At 45.1% G+C, this 17,142-nt stretch overlaps 1 protein-coding gene across 1 annotated transcript in view; it reads left to right on the forward strand.

Annotated features, from left to right (window-relative positions):
- The first annotated feature begins 1,000 nt into the window (after positions 1–1,000).
- The window catches only part of SLC47A1 (solute carrier family 47 member 1), a 28,624-nt gene continuing 12,482 nt past the window's right edge, over positions 1,001–17,142 (forward strand). Inside the window, 3 exon segments of the mRNA XM_053665697.1 lie at positions 1,001–1,027; positions 5,214–5,315; positions 6,828–6,925. Of these exon segments, the coding sequence (XP_053521672.1) occupies positions 1,001–1,027; positions 5,214–5,315; positions 6,828–6,925 (227 nt within the window).

A 17,142-nucleotide genomic window follows, 5' to 3' on the forward strand; every position in this document is an offset into this window, starting at 1 on the left:
ACTTGCCCAGACTTACTATGGCAGCCCAGAAAAGCTAGAAAAATATGGGAATGCTGGCAGGTGTAGCCAGTTGTGGGAGGAGTCTGAAATGAGCCTGCATAGGAAGATTGGTGCTGGGATTTAAACTGAGGCATGGCAGCCATGCTAGGTGGGGACAATGAGTCTTTGGGGTGCTCCCTTTGCCACATGGCTTAGGAAGAAGCAGAGACCTTGCTGGGAAGAAAAGTGCTGAAGGAACTCTTGCTGGTGGGCCATTAGAAGGTGCCACATGGTTTTGGATTAACTGGAGATCTTGGTGGTGACACAGCTGTTGGTGCTGGGAACTGAGGGAGGCCGGCCAGCCAAGCACAGATTACTGGGAAGAACTGGGGGCTACCTCAGCCACGGACTTCTGTTTCTTTTCCTGAGATATGGTGCCCCAGACTGGGCAAGGGGGGAAGGAAGGACTGTGTACATTTGTGGGCATTCTAAGGGACTTTGGGATTTTAGTGAAGACACCATAAAGTTATTACTCTTAAGTCTGTATAACTTTTAAATAAACAATTTCTTTCCTTTTCACCAGTCTTTGACATTGAGAGCTATAATTTCCTGGCAGTGGGCAAGGTGATCCTAGTACAGGGGGACACCAAGAGAGGGGAGGGTCCATTCAGTAATAGTATTTTGTCCCCATGCCCTCCCCCTGCCACTAGCCTCTTCTGTAACAGGACCTCATTATCCAGCCAAATGGTTGGTCAGCAATGCATCCTTTGTATTGATTTATGACCAAGAGGGGAATGTGTGGAAGAAAAGGGGCCAGATATTAACCTGACAATCTCAGGGGAGGCCTGTGAGAAAGCCTTACAAACTCAGACCTAAAGTAACCAAAAAGAATGGTCTAAAATGAAATCTTATTAACTAAAAGGAGTTCATGTTGGGTAGCCATGTCCTGGGCCAGTAGTTTTCCCTAACAAAGGTCAATGTTTACCTTATCTGAGCCTGCCTATTTGTCTTTTTTGCGATGATGATAATGGACCCTTGGAATGTCAAGGTAACTTCCTTTTTTTCTCCAAAACCCTTGGACACAAGGTGATACCACAAACCTCCTCATTGTTACTGTTACCACATTAATTGTTGACTGTTAACTGTCCTGTACCCATCTATATAAAAGAAGTTTGTCTATCATTTTACCTTTGATTCAGTCCCAGAGATCCACCCTCCACTTTGCTTTCTCCTGCCTCCCCTAATCTATCACCTCTGGACTTCATGTGACCCCCTTATGGCTCTTCCTTTTATTCTAGTGTACAAAGTAAGGTGCTAAGTTGCCATTCTCTGGAGCATTCCTCAAACTGTTCAGGTGTTGCTTCTCAGAAATTGTCAGTTTGGCTCAAATAAACTCACCAGAAATTCTCTACAGGATTGAATGTTTCTTACATTGATAGTTCCAGCAAAGAAAGAATGCAGAGCCAGACTTAGACTATAAGAGAAAGTTTATGTAGAAAGTTACAGAGGCAAGAGAAGGTCCTTTGGAAGAAATGGGCTCAGGAAACATGTTAAAGAGGCAAAAGCAGGGCCTTTGGAGCTTAGGAGGGAGAAAGATAAAATAATGCTCTACGGTCAGGGTTGTGTGGGGAAGAAGGGATGGGAGAGAGCTCTGAGTCCTTTGTCTTGAGGGTTTTGAAACCTGGGACTTTAGGGGAGGATAGCAATAGAATATTCATCTGCTTTATTCTGCTGTGCCCACATGAGGTTTATTCCCCTGACTCCATCCGTCCTTTGGTGTGGTTGGCACAAATGGCACTAACCATATTTCTGTGATCCATCTCCCTAAGTAGGTGATTTAAGCTATTTACCTTCTGTTTGGGGAGGAGAAGTGCGAACCATTCATCCTTAAGTGTCTTTAGTTAGGGGAGATAGGATTTTGAGATTTACTAGATGGCCATTTAACTGTCCCTCTTAGTTTCCTTGTTCCACTTGTCTTGGCTGACTGGCCTGTCCCAGAAAGACACAAATGTGTGTGAGTGGCTCCTTGTCAGGAATGAACATTCCCTTGCTTGTGATAGCTGAAACGGTCACTGGGTGGTAGGAATTATAACATTATGGGACCACCATTGTATGTATTAGGTTGACCATTGACCTCGTCAACTGAGAAATAATATCGATTAGATGTTTCATTGCCAAGAAAAGATTTCTTTGGGGAAAAAGAGAAAGATTGAGATAGACCCGGGATTAGGCCCTGAATGGAGTAATCAGAGGTAGAGCCCCAAACCGCTCCAATGGCGGAGGTGTCTGACAGTCAGGCTTCTGCTTACACAGGAGCTGCAGCGGTTGGCAGGGACCCCCTCTAGAGGATCTGGGGTCACTGGGGGAGGCCCAGGGCTTCTGTTCCCCTCCTTTAGGCTCTGGGCCTGTTCTCCAAGTTTGCTTCACAGCCACACTCCTGGCCTCAGCCTGAGTCCTTTCCTGAGCCAGGCCTGGGGATTTGTTTAAGTTATTTGGCCCATTTTGCCTGCCCTCTTCCAGAGGCTGTTGCTGAAGGAGCTCTCACCACCAGCCACCTCCACCATAGACCAGACAGTCCCAGACGGGCTTGATCCCTATGCTGATAAGTCAGCCCAAGCTCTCTCCCCAGGCCTACAAGTGTTCCGCTGATTTGCTGATGATTTTGATATATTGCTGACCTCCACAAAAGCAAGAGTGTTGTCTTATCTACCCTACACCACATATCCCTCAGCTTGAAGAGGCTTTGAAATTTGGATGCAGAGGCTGGATTAAATTTCCCTCCCTACTTCTCTACACAAACACACTTTAGCACTACCTGTGAAAACTCTAAATATGTATACCCTTTGGCAACAATTACATTTATAGGAATTCTTCTTAAAGGGTATCTTCCCCTAACTGTACAAAGAAATATGTGTAACCGAGGAGTTCATTACTGTGGACACTGCAGATTGAATTAAGTGATGTGTTCATGCAATGAAAAAGGAAAGAGATTTCAGCCAGTGCATGCAGACATTATAAGCCACATGCACACTGTGTGTGCATGTGCCAAGTTGGAGAAGTACACATACGATACTAATAGGAGGGAAAGGGAGTTAAGGAAAGGGACAGCTACCCCCATAGAGCTTTACTGTGAGCATAGAGTTTTTCTGGCAGGATTCTTGTGATGAAATGGCATTCAGCATTCCTCCCAGAACCCCTAGCTCCTCCCACAGGTCTGTGTTTATTTAATCTCTCTGTCATAATATTCATCATCCAAATGCCATCACTCACTCTGAGAGAATGCCCATTCTCCACCCAAGTGAATATGTTCTGTGCAGTACAATTTATAAGATCAGAATCTGGGGAGCTGCCCAAAGGCCTGACTGAAGAGGAGGAAGAGCATGTTTTCATGTGAAGCTGTGAAAAAGTTGATGTGTGGCCTGCGGAGACTCAGGGCACTGCAGTGGAAATGAGTAGGGGAAAGCAGATTCCATGACACAACTGACTTCAATGATTTATGCTCATAAAGGCTTAAGAGACAAGTACCTGAAAAATTGGAGAGTGAGCCTGAGTTTACAAAAAGAAAGGACACCGTGACCTTTAAAGTAGTATAAACTCACAAAGAGACACCAAGCTCCACTGAATGAAACTGTAGGGTTATATGTTAGGGTGATTGCGTGCCTCCTGGTATGGGCCCACAGGGTCCATTGGCTCTCACTGTTTTTATTTACATGCCTGCCCCTCAGCTTTTTGGTGTCCCTTGTCTTCTACCTCATTTTGGCTTACTTAATTCATTCATTACTTTGGCAATGCATTCTAAAGGTGTCCCTTGCTCTGAGTAGCAGGAGGTCTTGTTGGAGGTTCATCTTACACTTGGTTTCTGTGTAGTGAGAGAGGTACCTGGGTCATGGTTGGTTGGAAGTTGATGCAGAAAAGGTAGGCTCCCCCACCACCACGTGGTTTGGAGCAGGCCTCTTATGTCTTAAGATCTGGGTCAGTCAGCAGAGTTGAAAATTCCACAGATGTGGATTCTAGAAAGGGAAGAGGGCTATCATCTGAAACATCAGGGGCATAAAACTGGTTAGGTCCCAACACTGCAAATTTGGACCAGCTGTGGTGTTGGTTGTGTGGGGGCTGATGGAGGTGAGGAGTAGCAGCTGCTACTGGGAACACAAGAAAGACAGAGTCTTGTCTGAGCTCAAAACTGAGGAGTCTGTTTCCTGTGAAGAGCTCAGCAGCAGTGCTGCAGCAGCAGTGAGTCTTTGGCACCTGTTCCATTTCCTCAGGAATAGCAGAGTCTGAGGGATGCACCCCTTGGACCACAGGAGCCTCACAGGAGAGAAACTTTCCAGGATGTGCTGGACTGATGGTCTGGTTGAGGGTTAGGGTGAGGGGTGAGGGGAGATGGGAGGTGGTTTTAAATTAACTGCTTTAGCCCTGGCTGGTGTGGTTCAACAGACCGAGTGCCGGCCTGTAGGCCGAAAGGTTGGCAGTTTGATTCCCAGTCAGGGTACCCACCTGGGGCATGGGCCAGGTCCCCAGTTGGGGGCATGTGAGAGGCAACTGATTGATGTTTCTCTTCTTCTCTTTCTCCCTCCCTTGTCTCCAAACATAAATAAATAAAATATTAAAAACAAAATAAATTAACCGAAGGAAGTGAAACAAGTGTTACAGAGCAATTCACAGTGGTTTGTGGAATTGTGAGGAAGAATAGTTCATAGTTCTAGAAGCTGAATTTGTTCTCATACCTGAGGCTTCACAGAGTTCAAGAATTAATGGTGCTCCGCAGACTGGTGACACTCCACACCAAGATTCCAGATCCCACTGGCCTTCCGGTTGGATGGTGTTACTTCTGCCTCAGCTGCCCCTGTCTATGGACTTTCTTGCTGCCTAGTGGAGGCTGTATTCTCCCCAGTTCTCACTGTGAATCTTGGATAGCAAGGGGTTTATCTCAGAAGATAGCTCCTGAAAATTTCAGAAATATACATATCATCTATGGCAGGAGAATCTAAAGTGAAAACCTAAAAAGCTAGGAAGCTTTTAAAACTGTGATTCTGATGGTGGGTACAAATGAGCTTCTTAACGTTTCTAGAAGCCCACCAAAAATCCCACTTTGACCTGTGCAAGTTAGCAGATGCCACTAAAAGGTTGACTTCTGACCGGGTGGGGCTGTCCGGGGAACCACACCCCTCTCCTTCAATAGCAGTGGTTGGCTGGTATCTACATGTAACTTTTCATTTTTGGTCTCTCCCCAGTTCTTAGCTCAGCTGATGGGGTTCCTGATCAATTTTATAAGCTCCGTGTTCTGTGGCCACCGGGGAAAGCTGGAACTGGATGCTGTCACACTTGCAGTCGCAGTGTGCAGCAGGCTGCTCTAGCACATTTGCATCGGGTGTGCCTGCCATCTGTATTAGTTTCCTCTTGCTGCTGTTAGGAGCCGCCACACTTTGTAGTTTAAAGCTATGCAAATGGATTACCTTGCAGTGCCAGGGTAATCTGAGCTAACTAAAATCAAGGCGTTGACAGGGCCTCGACCTTAATTCTCCCACACCCTGTGACTTCACATGCTCCCACACTCTGGGTGTTAGGACAGGGACATCTGAGAGGGACCATTAGGCTGTCCACCACATCAGTTTTGTTCTACAGCTGGGAGAAGAGAATTGAAAAAGAGGGTTCAGCATTGATGTCAGAAGAAACTCGATCTCTGTCCCCACCCAATGACTTGTATGTCTCACTGAGTCCTACTCTAGAAATGGAACTGGAAGATGATCTTAATATCTAAACCCCAAATCAGAAAAAAACCCTAAATCCTTCCTGGATCTTATATGCAAATCCTCCCAAACCAGTGAGAGATGTCATTGACTTTAACCAAGGCTTACCTGGCTATGCTTGGCCAGCAGGCTCTGGCTAACCTGTTGTTTCAGTCAGCTAGGTATTCTTAGAAAAGTGGACTCAGTGGCTTTCAGCAGTTGTGCTCCTGCTCTCCTCCGCTTCCAATTCCCCTTTGCTCCTGCTCTGAGCAGGCTCACACTCACCTGCCTGCTACAACTAGGCATTGGAATCGTTATCTGTAAACTATGCAAGGCAACTCAGAACTAGTCCCAAGGTATAAACAGATTATTTTGCCTTTAGGGGGCAACATGGACAAACCTTGGCTTAATTATCCTTTTTGTTTTTAATGTTTGGAAGTTTTGGGGAAGACATAAAGGTGCTCAGCTAGCCTCTGGTATCTTCTCTTTGGTCAGAGAAGTACAAGAGAGCTGGTGCAGTGTGGGCTGTCACCCTCGGCATCTCCCTGAAGCTCAGGTGGTGGTAGCAGGTCCAGTCAAGGACAGCATCAGATGTTCTGCCATGCCACTCCCTGATTTGGGGGTTGCTGCCTTGGGCGTCCCAAGGTTCCAGTGATCCCAGGGTTTTGTTGCTGACATGGTCAAGACAGGTACATCTAGAAGGTTTCTGGCATGGCTTTGGCCTCAGAGATTTGCTTCTGTGCTCCCAGAGTCCTTCAGGGTGTTGTAATAAGATGTGCTTGGTCTTGAGCAAGGGCACCTACCCCAAACTGCCATTGTGCCACGCTGCCTTCCCGAGGAAGGATTTGTGTTCCTTTGATATGGGGGAGCAAAATGCTTAGGATTTGAAAAAGAAAAAGGCTGAGTAATAAACTCTGGTCTTGCTCTTTCTTCCCTCTTGAAGCACTGGTGTCCTTCAGTTCAGCAGGCTGGTGGATTTTGGCACGGCTCCAGGCAGAGGACAGAGTCGATTATGGTGACAAGCTGCAGAGACACCTGTAGCTCTGACCCATGCACAGAGAATTTGCCCTCCTGCCTTCCTTGAATTCTGAGAGGCCTCTCCTTTGTATTTTTTTCCAGGTTATCAATGTCACTGGCATCTCTGTGGGATTTGGCTTATCTTCTGCTTGTGACACCCTCATGTCTCAGGTAAATGGAAGCCCCAGGTCACCCTCACGGTGACCTAGAGATCTCTCTTGAGTGCGTCTGGAAGGACCCCAGCAGCAGCAGCAGTCCTGTGCACAGAGGGACAAATTCTTTGATGGCAAATCCTGGAGTGTTTTGCTAGCCATCAATTGCAGCTCTCCTTGCCTGCTTTCTCTGAAGTGTGGCTGGGTGCCTGTCTCAGGCCTGTGGAAGTGGTGTTTATCTGCTTGTCTCCCTTATACTACATTTTGACCACATAGGGGACATTTTGTAAAAGTCCCTTCTTTCACTTTCTACACAATTGAATTTGGGATAGTCTGTTGTTCTCAAACTTTAGTGTTCATCCAAATCCCCTGGGGGCTTGTTGAGACACAGGTGGGTGGGATTCCCCCAGGGCATGCTTGTAAATGATGAATGACCAGGTGTTGGTGGAAGAGTGTCCCTAAAACTCCTGGGGATGAGAGCCCAAAGAAAGGCAGATGATCCTGTCACTGCATCTAGACCTTATGAAGGGAATTCACAAGGGAGGCATGCCTCTGGTGGCTGGCACGTCCACAGGGATGTCCTCTGCCCCATGTGGCAGGCACAAAGGGGTCACATAGGGCAGGGCAGGATGGATGGGGCACTGTGGTGAGACCCACCCTAGACAAGAAGAAGTGTTGCATGCTGCCCCAGGCAGGGTGAAGCCTGTTCTAGGAACTGGCATCCTGTGAGGCATAGAGGAGGGGTCTGTCTGACAGTCTGTGAGGAGACTTAGGGGGACACACAGCATGGAAGAGTCTCTTCTCCACATTTCCCCTTATGACCAGCTCCTACAATGTTCCATATCTCCCTCTTCCCTGAGGCACCCTGAGAGATCAGCAAGGGGCTTCATCTGTAGAAACAGCTCACTTAGTCACCAATCGGACATGTTGGGGACATAGTCCACAGCAACAATATAAACACGTGCAAGAAAAAGAAAGAATTAAAAGAAGCAATCCAAGTATTAGTGACAGTGTTTTCCATCACACCCCTCAGGTCTGGATGGAATGCTAGGTCCCCTAGACTCGGGGGTTCACTTGAACTTTCATGTGTTAATGAAGAAGAAATGTTAGCAGATTCATCTGATATAAAAAACACAACATTCAGCTGGGGTGCCCCCCTCAATAACTATTGGATGCCACAGGAGCAGCAGAAGTCTAAGGTCAGAAAGACCAACATTCACTAGGGACTTGAATTGGGTGGTCTTCTTCTAGCGTGTCTCCGTGGGCATCAGGATGACAGGGTCCCGTGAGAGACTGAGAAGTTCCTCCCCATCCAGGGATATGAAGTAACTGACCCATCCTAGCAGAATGTCCCTTCACAGATTCCAGTAATAGCCCCTGTTCCAGGGACAGTAGGTCTTGGTGCCCTCATTACCATGGCCCATTGGTCCCTGGCAAGCACCTGGGCCATTGCTGTACCTTTCCCATGTGAGCTCCTCAGTCTGAGTCCCTAATCTGGCCTATGGGGTAATAGGCCCCCCAGGTTGGTCATTTAAGTATGTTAATGCCTGGAAAAACACCTTGATCTGCCTGGCCAAGGTCTGTCTTCTAGCTAATAATTTTGTCTATGGCTGAAGGACACCATTTTTCTGTTCTACCCACCCAGATGATTGTGGGTTACAGGGAAGGTGGGACCTTCATTCAGAATCATGTTCTTCTGCCCATTCCTGTACATCACGTCCTTTGAAATGTGACCCCCCACTGTCACTATTTGATGGGGGGTACCCATACACAGTACTCAGATTTTTCTAGTCCCTTTATGGTAGCAGCCTGATTAAACTGCCAACATGGGGAGGACTGAGTAAAACCACATTCAGTGTGTATATACGCTGGAGCTTATTTGGAGCCTTTACTCAAGGGGAAAGGCCAATGTCATGAGTTTGCCAGTCCCTTACCCATCGGGAGCTGCAGTGAATAGACAAACTTGTGCCGGTGTCTTTGCTGACTCCAGAGCTGCTGCCCTTAGCTTAAGCTGCAGCCTCTCCTCCTTAGCTATGTACCATCCTACTTGGGCACTAGGCTGTCCACTTCTTCAATGTACCCAATTTTTAGTGTCCATTGACAGGCCAGTTGCTATGGCACATCTTTTTGCCAATGCATCTGCTTCCCAATCACCTGGCAGTATAGACGCCCGTGGGCAGGGACATGGGAAACAATAAAATGCCTTTGGCTTTTGCAAGTGAGCCCAAGTATCTTCCCACATCTCTTGTCCCTGTAAAGGTTTGCTCACAATTGTTCACTCCTCTGCCTGTCATTGTCAGAGCCACAGAGTTAATCCCTCAGAGCAGACCAACTGTCAAAACCAGGGTCAGTGGCCAGGTTCTAGTGTGATTACTAAGCAAACTACTATTAACTCAGGCCATTGGCTGCTGGGATTTTTCCTGTTTGCATTCAGATAGTGCCAGTGGGCCACTGCACGGTGATAGCACCCAAGTAGACAGATTGCCCGGTCAGAGCCATGAGGCTCTGGCGAGCATTTCCCCTCCTCTTTTGCAGGTCCAGGGGCTGACACAGGGATGGGAGAACAAGCATTTTGAGGTTCTCTATATTCCACAGGACCTGGTAGCTGCTGAGCCCACTAGTGACAGGGCTGTCTGACAGAGCACTCCTCTGTTGTAAGTGGGCATGCATTTCCTTAGCATAGGAGACTGAGCCATGGCAGAGGTGGGTCCATGGAGCATATTGTTGATCCACCCCTTGATGGGAAGGGAAGTTCTTAGGATAGATGGCTTTCTACCAGGGTGTATCTGTTCTCTGCCCCTTCCCACAATTGGAACCAAAATCTAAAAGGCACTCTTTCTTTTTGCCATAATGCCCAGTTCATGCCTACCAGGGTTACTGAAACATCCAATTCAAATAGCAGCCCCACCTGTAAGATCCCCAGTGCTAATCTGTTTGACCAGCATTTTTGCTTTCTCAGAGATGGCCTATTCTGTCCCTGGTCCCATATACGTTCCTTCTTAGCCGGGCGTTGTAATGGGCAAAGGCATTGCGCTAAATGGGGTATAAACTTCACCAACACCACAGAATTACCATAAAAGACTGTACCTGTTTCACATTTTATGATCCTGGATAGGCTTGTATTTTACCCATGACAGCCTTGGGGACAAAGCAGGTCTTACCCAACCACATGGTTTGGCTCTACAGAACTTTGTTGTGGTGCCCAAACCTTGAATGCTCTGTGAATTCACTGCATTGTCAGTGGCCTGGGAAGGCCTGAGGGGTTTTTTGCAGTTGAGGCAAGTATCATGGGTTCACATTTATGTCATCTCACAGAGGTTGTGAAGGAAATGATGACAGGTCCCAAGCCACCACCCCATGGCATGTGGTAGGGTGATGTGAGTAGCCTTCAGGGAGCACTTAGAAGGCATACCAGTGGGAAACACAGTTAGAACAGTGTTTTTGCTAACTCTGAGGATATTAGCCTAGTGGCAGGAGATGGCTTCCCTTCATCCAAAATATATACATGCAACAAGGACACTTGGACCACCCATCCTGACTGGCAGTTCAATGAAGTCCAGTTTAAACGAATTAGGAGGCATGAAGGAATGCAAAACATGAAACACAGGCTTGCCAGGGAGCCCAGAGAACAAGGCAGCCATCTGGGTCCCCCAGCCCCAACTCTTTGTTTAATTTATAGCCATCATTTTCCCACCTTAGCATCTCTGATTTGGGAGCAGACTGTAGCCATTTTACCAGGACTCCAGGATGGCAAAGTCTGGCCCTGAGGGGTTACTTTTGCAGAAACAGAATGGGCTCCCTCCACATGTGCCACTCTGATACTCAGGTCCGGTCCTTTTAGTGTGACAATCAATTTTGATGACAGACTTCTTATGCTAGGATAGGTCAGATTTCAAGGAATTTCACAAAAATTCTGGGAAATGTATATACAAATTCAACATAAAGAAGGGTCAACGTTATTTTTTATTTGACAGTGTTTCCCATGTAATTTCACTATAGCAGGTAAGCCTAATTTAATATTTTTTATAAGGAGAAAAAACAATCTTTTAGGCATTCCAGGGACCTCTAGAGTACCTCAAAGCTGTTTAATTAAAAGATTTTAATTTCGTATCAGATTACTCTTGATATTTAAATTCATGCACTTGGTTAATTCAGCTTGACCACCCAGAATTTCTTTTTTGCAGATTACTTTTTAAAAGCATTCTATTATACAACTCTCCTTTTTAACATTCAGATATTAAGTCTGAATATTACATTTTGTCCTGCTTTTCCTCTTTCCATTCTGAAACAACCAGCCTCTTTTTAGAAAAAAGTTACTTTCCTTTCGCTCAAAAATATTTTTTATACCTTTTCCTTCCTTTAACTGAAAGCGTATATTTTCCTTTCATCTTAATTAGAATTCTTAACCCTTAGATAATTCTAAGATATGTCTGTTCCACATAAGCCAACAAACTTAAACTAGCTTTTATTTGCTAAAGATTAATCTTATATCTTGTGAACTTAAAAAGCATTTGGGTTAGTTTCTGCATTTCTTGGGATTTTAGACTAGCCAATCTTTATATGTGCTTATTTGTTTTTGTTTTGGTTTTTTAAAATATATTTTATGGATTATGCCATTACAGTTGTCCCATCCCCCCTTCATTCCCCTCACCCTGCACACCCCCTCCCACCCACATACCCCCCCTTTAGTTCGTGTCCATGTGTCATAAGTTCTTTAGCTTCTACATTTCCCACACTACTCTTGCCCTCTCCCTGTCTATTTTCTCCCCACCGTCTATGCTACTTATTCTCTATACCTTCTCCCCACTCTCCTCCTCCCACTCTTCTGTTGCTAACTCTCCACACCCACATTCCACCCATATCCTCTATCTTTTTAGTTTTAATAACTGTGAGTTTGCTGTCCTTTCCCTGTTCATCTTTTTTATCTTCTTTTTCTTAGATAAGTCCCTTTGACATTTCATATAATAAGGACTTGGTGATGAACTCCTTGAATTTGATCTTATCTGAGAAGCACTTTATTTGCCCTTCCATTCTAAATGAAAGCTTTGCTGGATAGAGCAATCTTGGATGTAGGTCTTTGGATTTCATGACTTGGAATACTCCTTTCCAGTCCCTTCTTGCCTGCAAGGTCTCTTTTGAGAAATCAGCTGACAGTCTGATGGGAACTCCTTTGTAGGTGACTGTCCCCTTATCTCTTGCTGCTTCCAGGATTCTCTCCTTCATTTTAATCTTGGCTAATATAATTATGATGTACCTTGGTGTGTTCCTTCTTGACTCCGACTTCTTTGGGACTGTCTGAGCTTCCTGGATTTCCTGGAAGTCTATTTCCTTTGCCAGATTGGGGAAGTTCTCCTCTATTATTTGTTCAAATAAGTTTTCCACTGGTGGCTGTTCCTTTCCCCCTTCTGGTACCCCTATAATTTGGATGTTGGAGCATTTAAAGATGTCCTGGAGGTTCCTAAGTCTCTCCTCATTTTTTGAATTCTTGTTTCTTCATTCTTTTCTGTTTGGTTGATTCTTCCTTCCTTCTGGTCCACTCCACTGATTTAAGTCCCAGTTTCCTTCCCATCACTATTGGTTCCCTGTACATTTTCCTTCATTTCATTTAGTGTAGCCTTCATTTGTTCATCTAATTTGTGACCAAATTCAACCCATTCTGTGAGCATCCTGATCACCAGTGCTTTGAACTGTGCATCTAATAGGCTAGTTCTCTCTTCATTGCTTAGTTTCATTTTTTCTGGAGCTTTGATCTGTTCTTTTGCTTGGGCCATTTTTTTTTTTATTTTGATGTGCCTGTTATGTAGTGAGGGGCGAGCCTTAGGTGCTCACCTGGGCGGGTCAACCTAGTCACTGGTTTGTGATACTATATGTGGGGCAGGGGTTTGAGATGGAACAATGGTGCTTGCTCAGCTCTCTGCTGGATTTCAGTCACTTCCACCACTTCCCCCAAACAAACTGAGGCCTTCTGGTGCTGATTCCTGGGTGGGTGGGTTTGTGTACATCCTGGGACCTCGTGGGTCTTTCCAATGAACTCTTCTGTGAGGCTGGGAGTTTCTCCTGGCACTTCAACTCCTACAGGTGTTTTCAATCGGTGATATGTGGCTTTATTTCCCCATGCTGGGAGCCTGGGTTGCTCATTCTGTTTCACTCCCCAGTTTTGCCTGGTTTATCTGCATGTGAATGTGGGACTGCCCAGTCTGCCAGCCGCTTTGCGTTCTGCATCCATCCACAATTCGCTGCTTTGCTGGGTCCGCCCACTGCCACCTTGTATGTCCAGGGACCACCAGTTGCTGCCTTGCGCCCAGGGTCTGCCAGCCACCACTTTTTTTTTTTGCCACAACCCCTCTCTGCTCGGCCACCTGATTCCACCCCTCTTACTGGTCTGGATGAATGTGTCTACTCTAACTCCTTGGTTGTCAGACTTTCATACGGTTCAATTTTCTGTCAATACTCGTTGTTTTTTTGTTTCTAAATTTTTGTTGTCCTTATTTTGGTTGTGCAAGGAGGCACAGTGCGTCTACCTACCCCTCCATCTTGGCTGGAAGTCCCAGATGTTTTTTTTTTTTTTCTTAAAAGGTTACTTTAACATTTCTTGTAATACTGGTTTGGTGGTAATAAACTAACTCCTTCAGCTTTTTCTTGGCTGAGAAGCTCTTTATCTGTCCTTCAATTCTAAATTATAGCTTTGCTGGGTAGAGTAATCTTGATTGTAGGTCCTTGATTTCATCACTTTGAGTATTTCTTGTCAATCCCTTCTGGCCTGCAAAGTTTCTGTTGAGAAATCAACAGGCAGTGTTATGGGAGCTCCCTTGTAGATAACTAACTGCTTTTCTCTTGCTTCTTTAAGATTTTCCTTGTCTTTAATTATGGTATGTCTTTGCATTCTAATTATTATGTCTTTGTGTGGACCTCTCTGGGTTCATCTTGTTTGGGACTCTCTGTGCTTCCTGGACTTTTATGTCTATATTCATCAGCAAGTTAGGGAAGTTTTCTGTCATTATTTTTTTGAATAGATTTTAAATTTCTTGCTCTCCCCTCCTTCTAGACCCACATAATGTAGCACTGGTACACTTGAAGTTGTCCCAGAGGCTCTTTACACTATTCTTATTTGGGGGGATTCTTTTGTCTTTTTGCTGTTCTGATTGGGCTTCTTTTTGCTTTCTTATATCCCAAATTGCTGATTTGATTCTCAGCTTCACCTATCTACTGTTGATTCCCTTTAAATTATTCTTCCTTTCAGTTAGTGTATCCTTCATTTCTGACTGGTATTTTTTATTCTGTTGAGGTTCTTGCTAAGTTCATTGAGTATCCTTATGCCCAGTGTTTTGAACTTTGCATCTGGTAGATTGCTTGTCTCTATTTTGTTTAGTTCTTTTTCTGGGTTTTTGTCCTGTTCTTTCATTTGAACCATCTTTCTTTGTCACCTCATTTTCCAGCATCTCTGTGTATGTGTTTATGTATTAGGTAGAGGTGTTATGTCTCTCAGGATTATTAGAGTGACCTGATGTAGTTGGTGTTCTGTGGGGTCCAGTGGCACAGCCTACTTAATTACCCAAATTGGGCGCTCGAGTTGTACCCTTCATGTGAGCTATGTACACTCTTCTCTTGTAGTTGGGCCTTGATTGCTGTTGGCACATCAATGGGAGGGATTTACCCCCATGCTGATCAGCTTCATTGACTGTCTTGACCACTGACCACCGACCTTCAACCACCATGGAGGATCAGCTGTGCAGGAGCCCATGCCACAGAGCAGACTTACTTCAGTGGGGCTCTGATGTCTGCTGAGTCTAACCCTGAGTGTGTTGTTTGTGGCCTGAAGCCGCCCACTGGGTGCACTGGCTCTGGGGCCTTCTGGGAGGTGCAGGGCAAGGTCTGCCACCACCTATGTTCTGCCTGGGGCCACCCAGTATGAGCTACAAAGCAATATGCAGGTGGCTGCTACTTGTGCTGGGCTTGAAGGTGCCCTGGTGAGGCCAAGGCGTGAACCAAGACTGGCTGCTGCTAGTGCTGGGCCTGGGGCCACTTAATGAAAGGTAAGGAGCTTAGTGAGGGGCTTGCTGAAGTCAGATGCTGCTTGTTTGAGAGATTTTAGGAAAATTTGAAACATGACCCAAGACAGGCAATTCAAATGGGAAAGCTGGAAACAGCTTGAGTGGGCCCACAAATTGGGTGGGGTAGTGCCTCAGAGTCACCAGGGTGGAGTGAACTGTGTGTGCCAGGTTGATGGAGTCGCTGATATGGTGCCTGCCTGCCAGCTCTGTTGGGGGAAGGTTCAGAAAAGTAGCAATGGCCTCTGTCAGCACTTCTGCTGAGAGAAAGCTGTTCCCCCAGTTCTTGCCTTGATGCCAGAAAACTCATTTCCTTTTCATATGCCTCTGGTGCCTTTTAAGCTACTGCTCCAGCATGGGAGCTCAAAGGGAGTGAGTCTGGGTGAGTTTGTGTCTGGGGTTTTTAAGAAGAACTGTGGCTCCATGGATTGAGTGCTGGCCAGTGAACTGAAAGGACGCAGGTACGATTCGCAGTCAGGGCACATGCCTGGGTTGCAGGCCCAGTTGGGTGTGAGAGCCAACTGATCAATGTTTCCCTCCCCTCCTGTCTCTCTAAGAATAAATAAATAAGATCTTAAAAAAAAAAAAGAGGAACTGCCTGGGACTTCTGAAGCCCTTTGTCTTCCTCAACTTCATCCCTGCTTTCAGTCAGAAAGAAGTTTTCCTGACACTGGCCCTGGCCATGGGTTGGGGGCCTCAGCAGCCAAAATGCCCCTCCCTATTTTTATCTGCCACAGGTGGGCATGGGGCTAGCCCATTTTGTGTCTCTGCCCCTTCTACCTATCTCAGTGTGGCTTCTTTAATTCCCCAGTTGTAGGACTTCTGTTCAAGCAGGTTTTAGATGGTTTTGAATGGTTGTTGTTCTGTAGTTTGTTGTAGTTTTGATGTGGTTGTGGAAGAGGGTGAGTACCACACTTACCTATTCCAACATCTTGACTAAAATTTAGAAAAATTATTTTAAAATTTCAAAAAGCACCAACCTAGAAGTTTCCAAAGGAGGGTTGTATAAAACCTTTCAAACTTAGGTAATTCCAGTGCTGTCTGAACTATACTAGAAAACTGAAAAAGGACAATTTCCACATTGTTCATGAAGCAAATATAACATTGGTACTAAACTCTGACAAAGTTAGCACAATAAAAAAGAAAGTCATGGAGCAATGTCACTTATTAATATGAATTTCAAAATCTAAAATAAAATATTAGTGGGCAGAATTTTACAGCACATTAAAAATAATATATTTTGATAGAATATATAATTGAATGTAATATATTAGAAGAATAAATGTGCAGAACATCATTAGAGAATAGTGTAATATGAAATAATAGAGTCTAGAAGAGGAACATAACAACATATATTTATATTTCCTTATTTTTCATAAACAAATGCAGACAGTGATAAGAATTGTTACCTGGTAGAAGAGGAGTGGTAATGGGAAGGCTGGACTGGGATAGGAGTGGAAGACAGATGTTTCTTGACTTCTTTTTTTTTCTTTCTTTTTGATTAAATCTTTATTGTATTTTTTTCTTTACCATTTAGTGCCTGTATACCCTCCTCCCACCCAGCAATCACCACACTGTTATCCATGTCCATGAGTCCTTTTTCCTTTTTGCTCAATCCCTCCACCCTCTCACCCCACCCCACTGGCTGTCATCCTGCTCTCCATCTAGGAGTCTGTCACTGTTTTGCTTGTTAGTTCAGTTTTTCACTAGGTTCCACATATGTGTGAAATCACATGATATTTGTCTTTCTCTGATGGGCTTATTTCACTTAGCATAATGTTCTCCAGGTCCATCCATACTGTTGCAAAGGGTAAAATTTTCTTCTTTACGGCTGGGTAAGTATTCCATTGTGTAAATGTCCCATAGTTGTATCCACTCATCTATTGATGGACACTTGAGCTGCTTCCATTATCCTGGTGGTTGTAAATAACACTGCAATGAACATAGGGCTCTCATGTTCTTTCAGATTAGTGTTTTGGGTTTCTTCGGGTATATTCCCAGAAATGGGACCACCAGGTCAAAATGCAGACCCATTTTTAATTTTTTTTAAATACATTTTATTGATTATGCCATTACAGTTGTCCAATTTCCCCCCTTCATTCCCCTCCACCCTGGACACCCCTCCCCCACCATTCCCCCCCTTTAGTTTATGACCACGTGTCTCAAGTTCTTTAGATTCTGTATTTCCCATACTATTCTTGCCCTCCCCCTTATCTA

The sequence above is a fragment of the Artibeus jamaicensis genome, unplaced genomic scaffold, assembly GCF_021234435.1.
Source record: "Artibeus jamaicensis isolate MK-2021 breed Jamaican fruit bat unplaced genomic scaffold, CSHL_Jam_final contig_419, whole genome shotgun sequence".
NCBI classification, from domain to species: domain Eukaryota; kingdom Metazoa; phylum Chordata; class Mammalia; order Chiroptera; family Phyllostomidae; genus Artibeus; species Artibeus jamaicensis.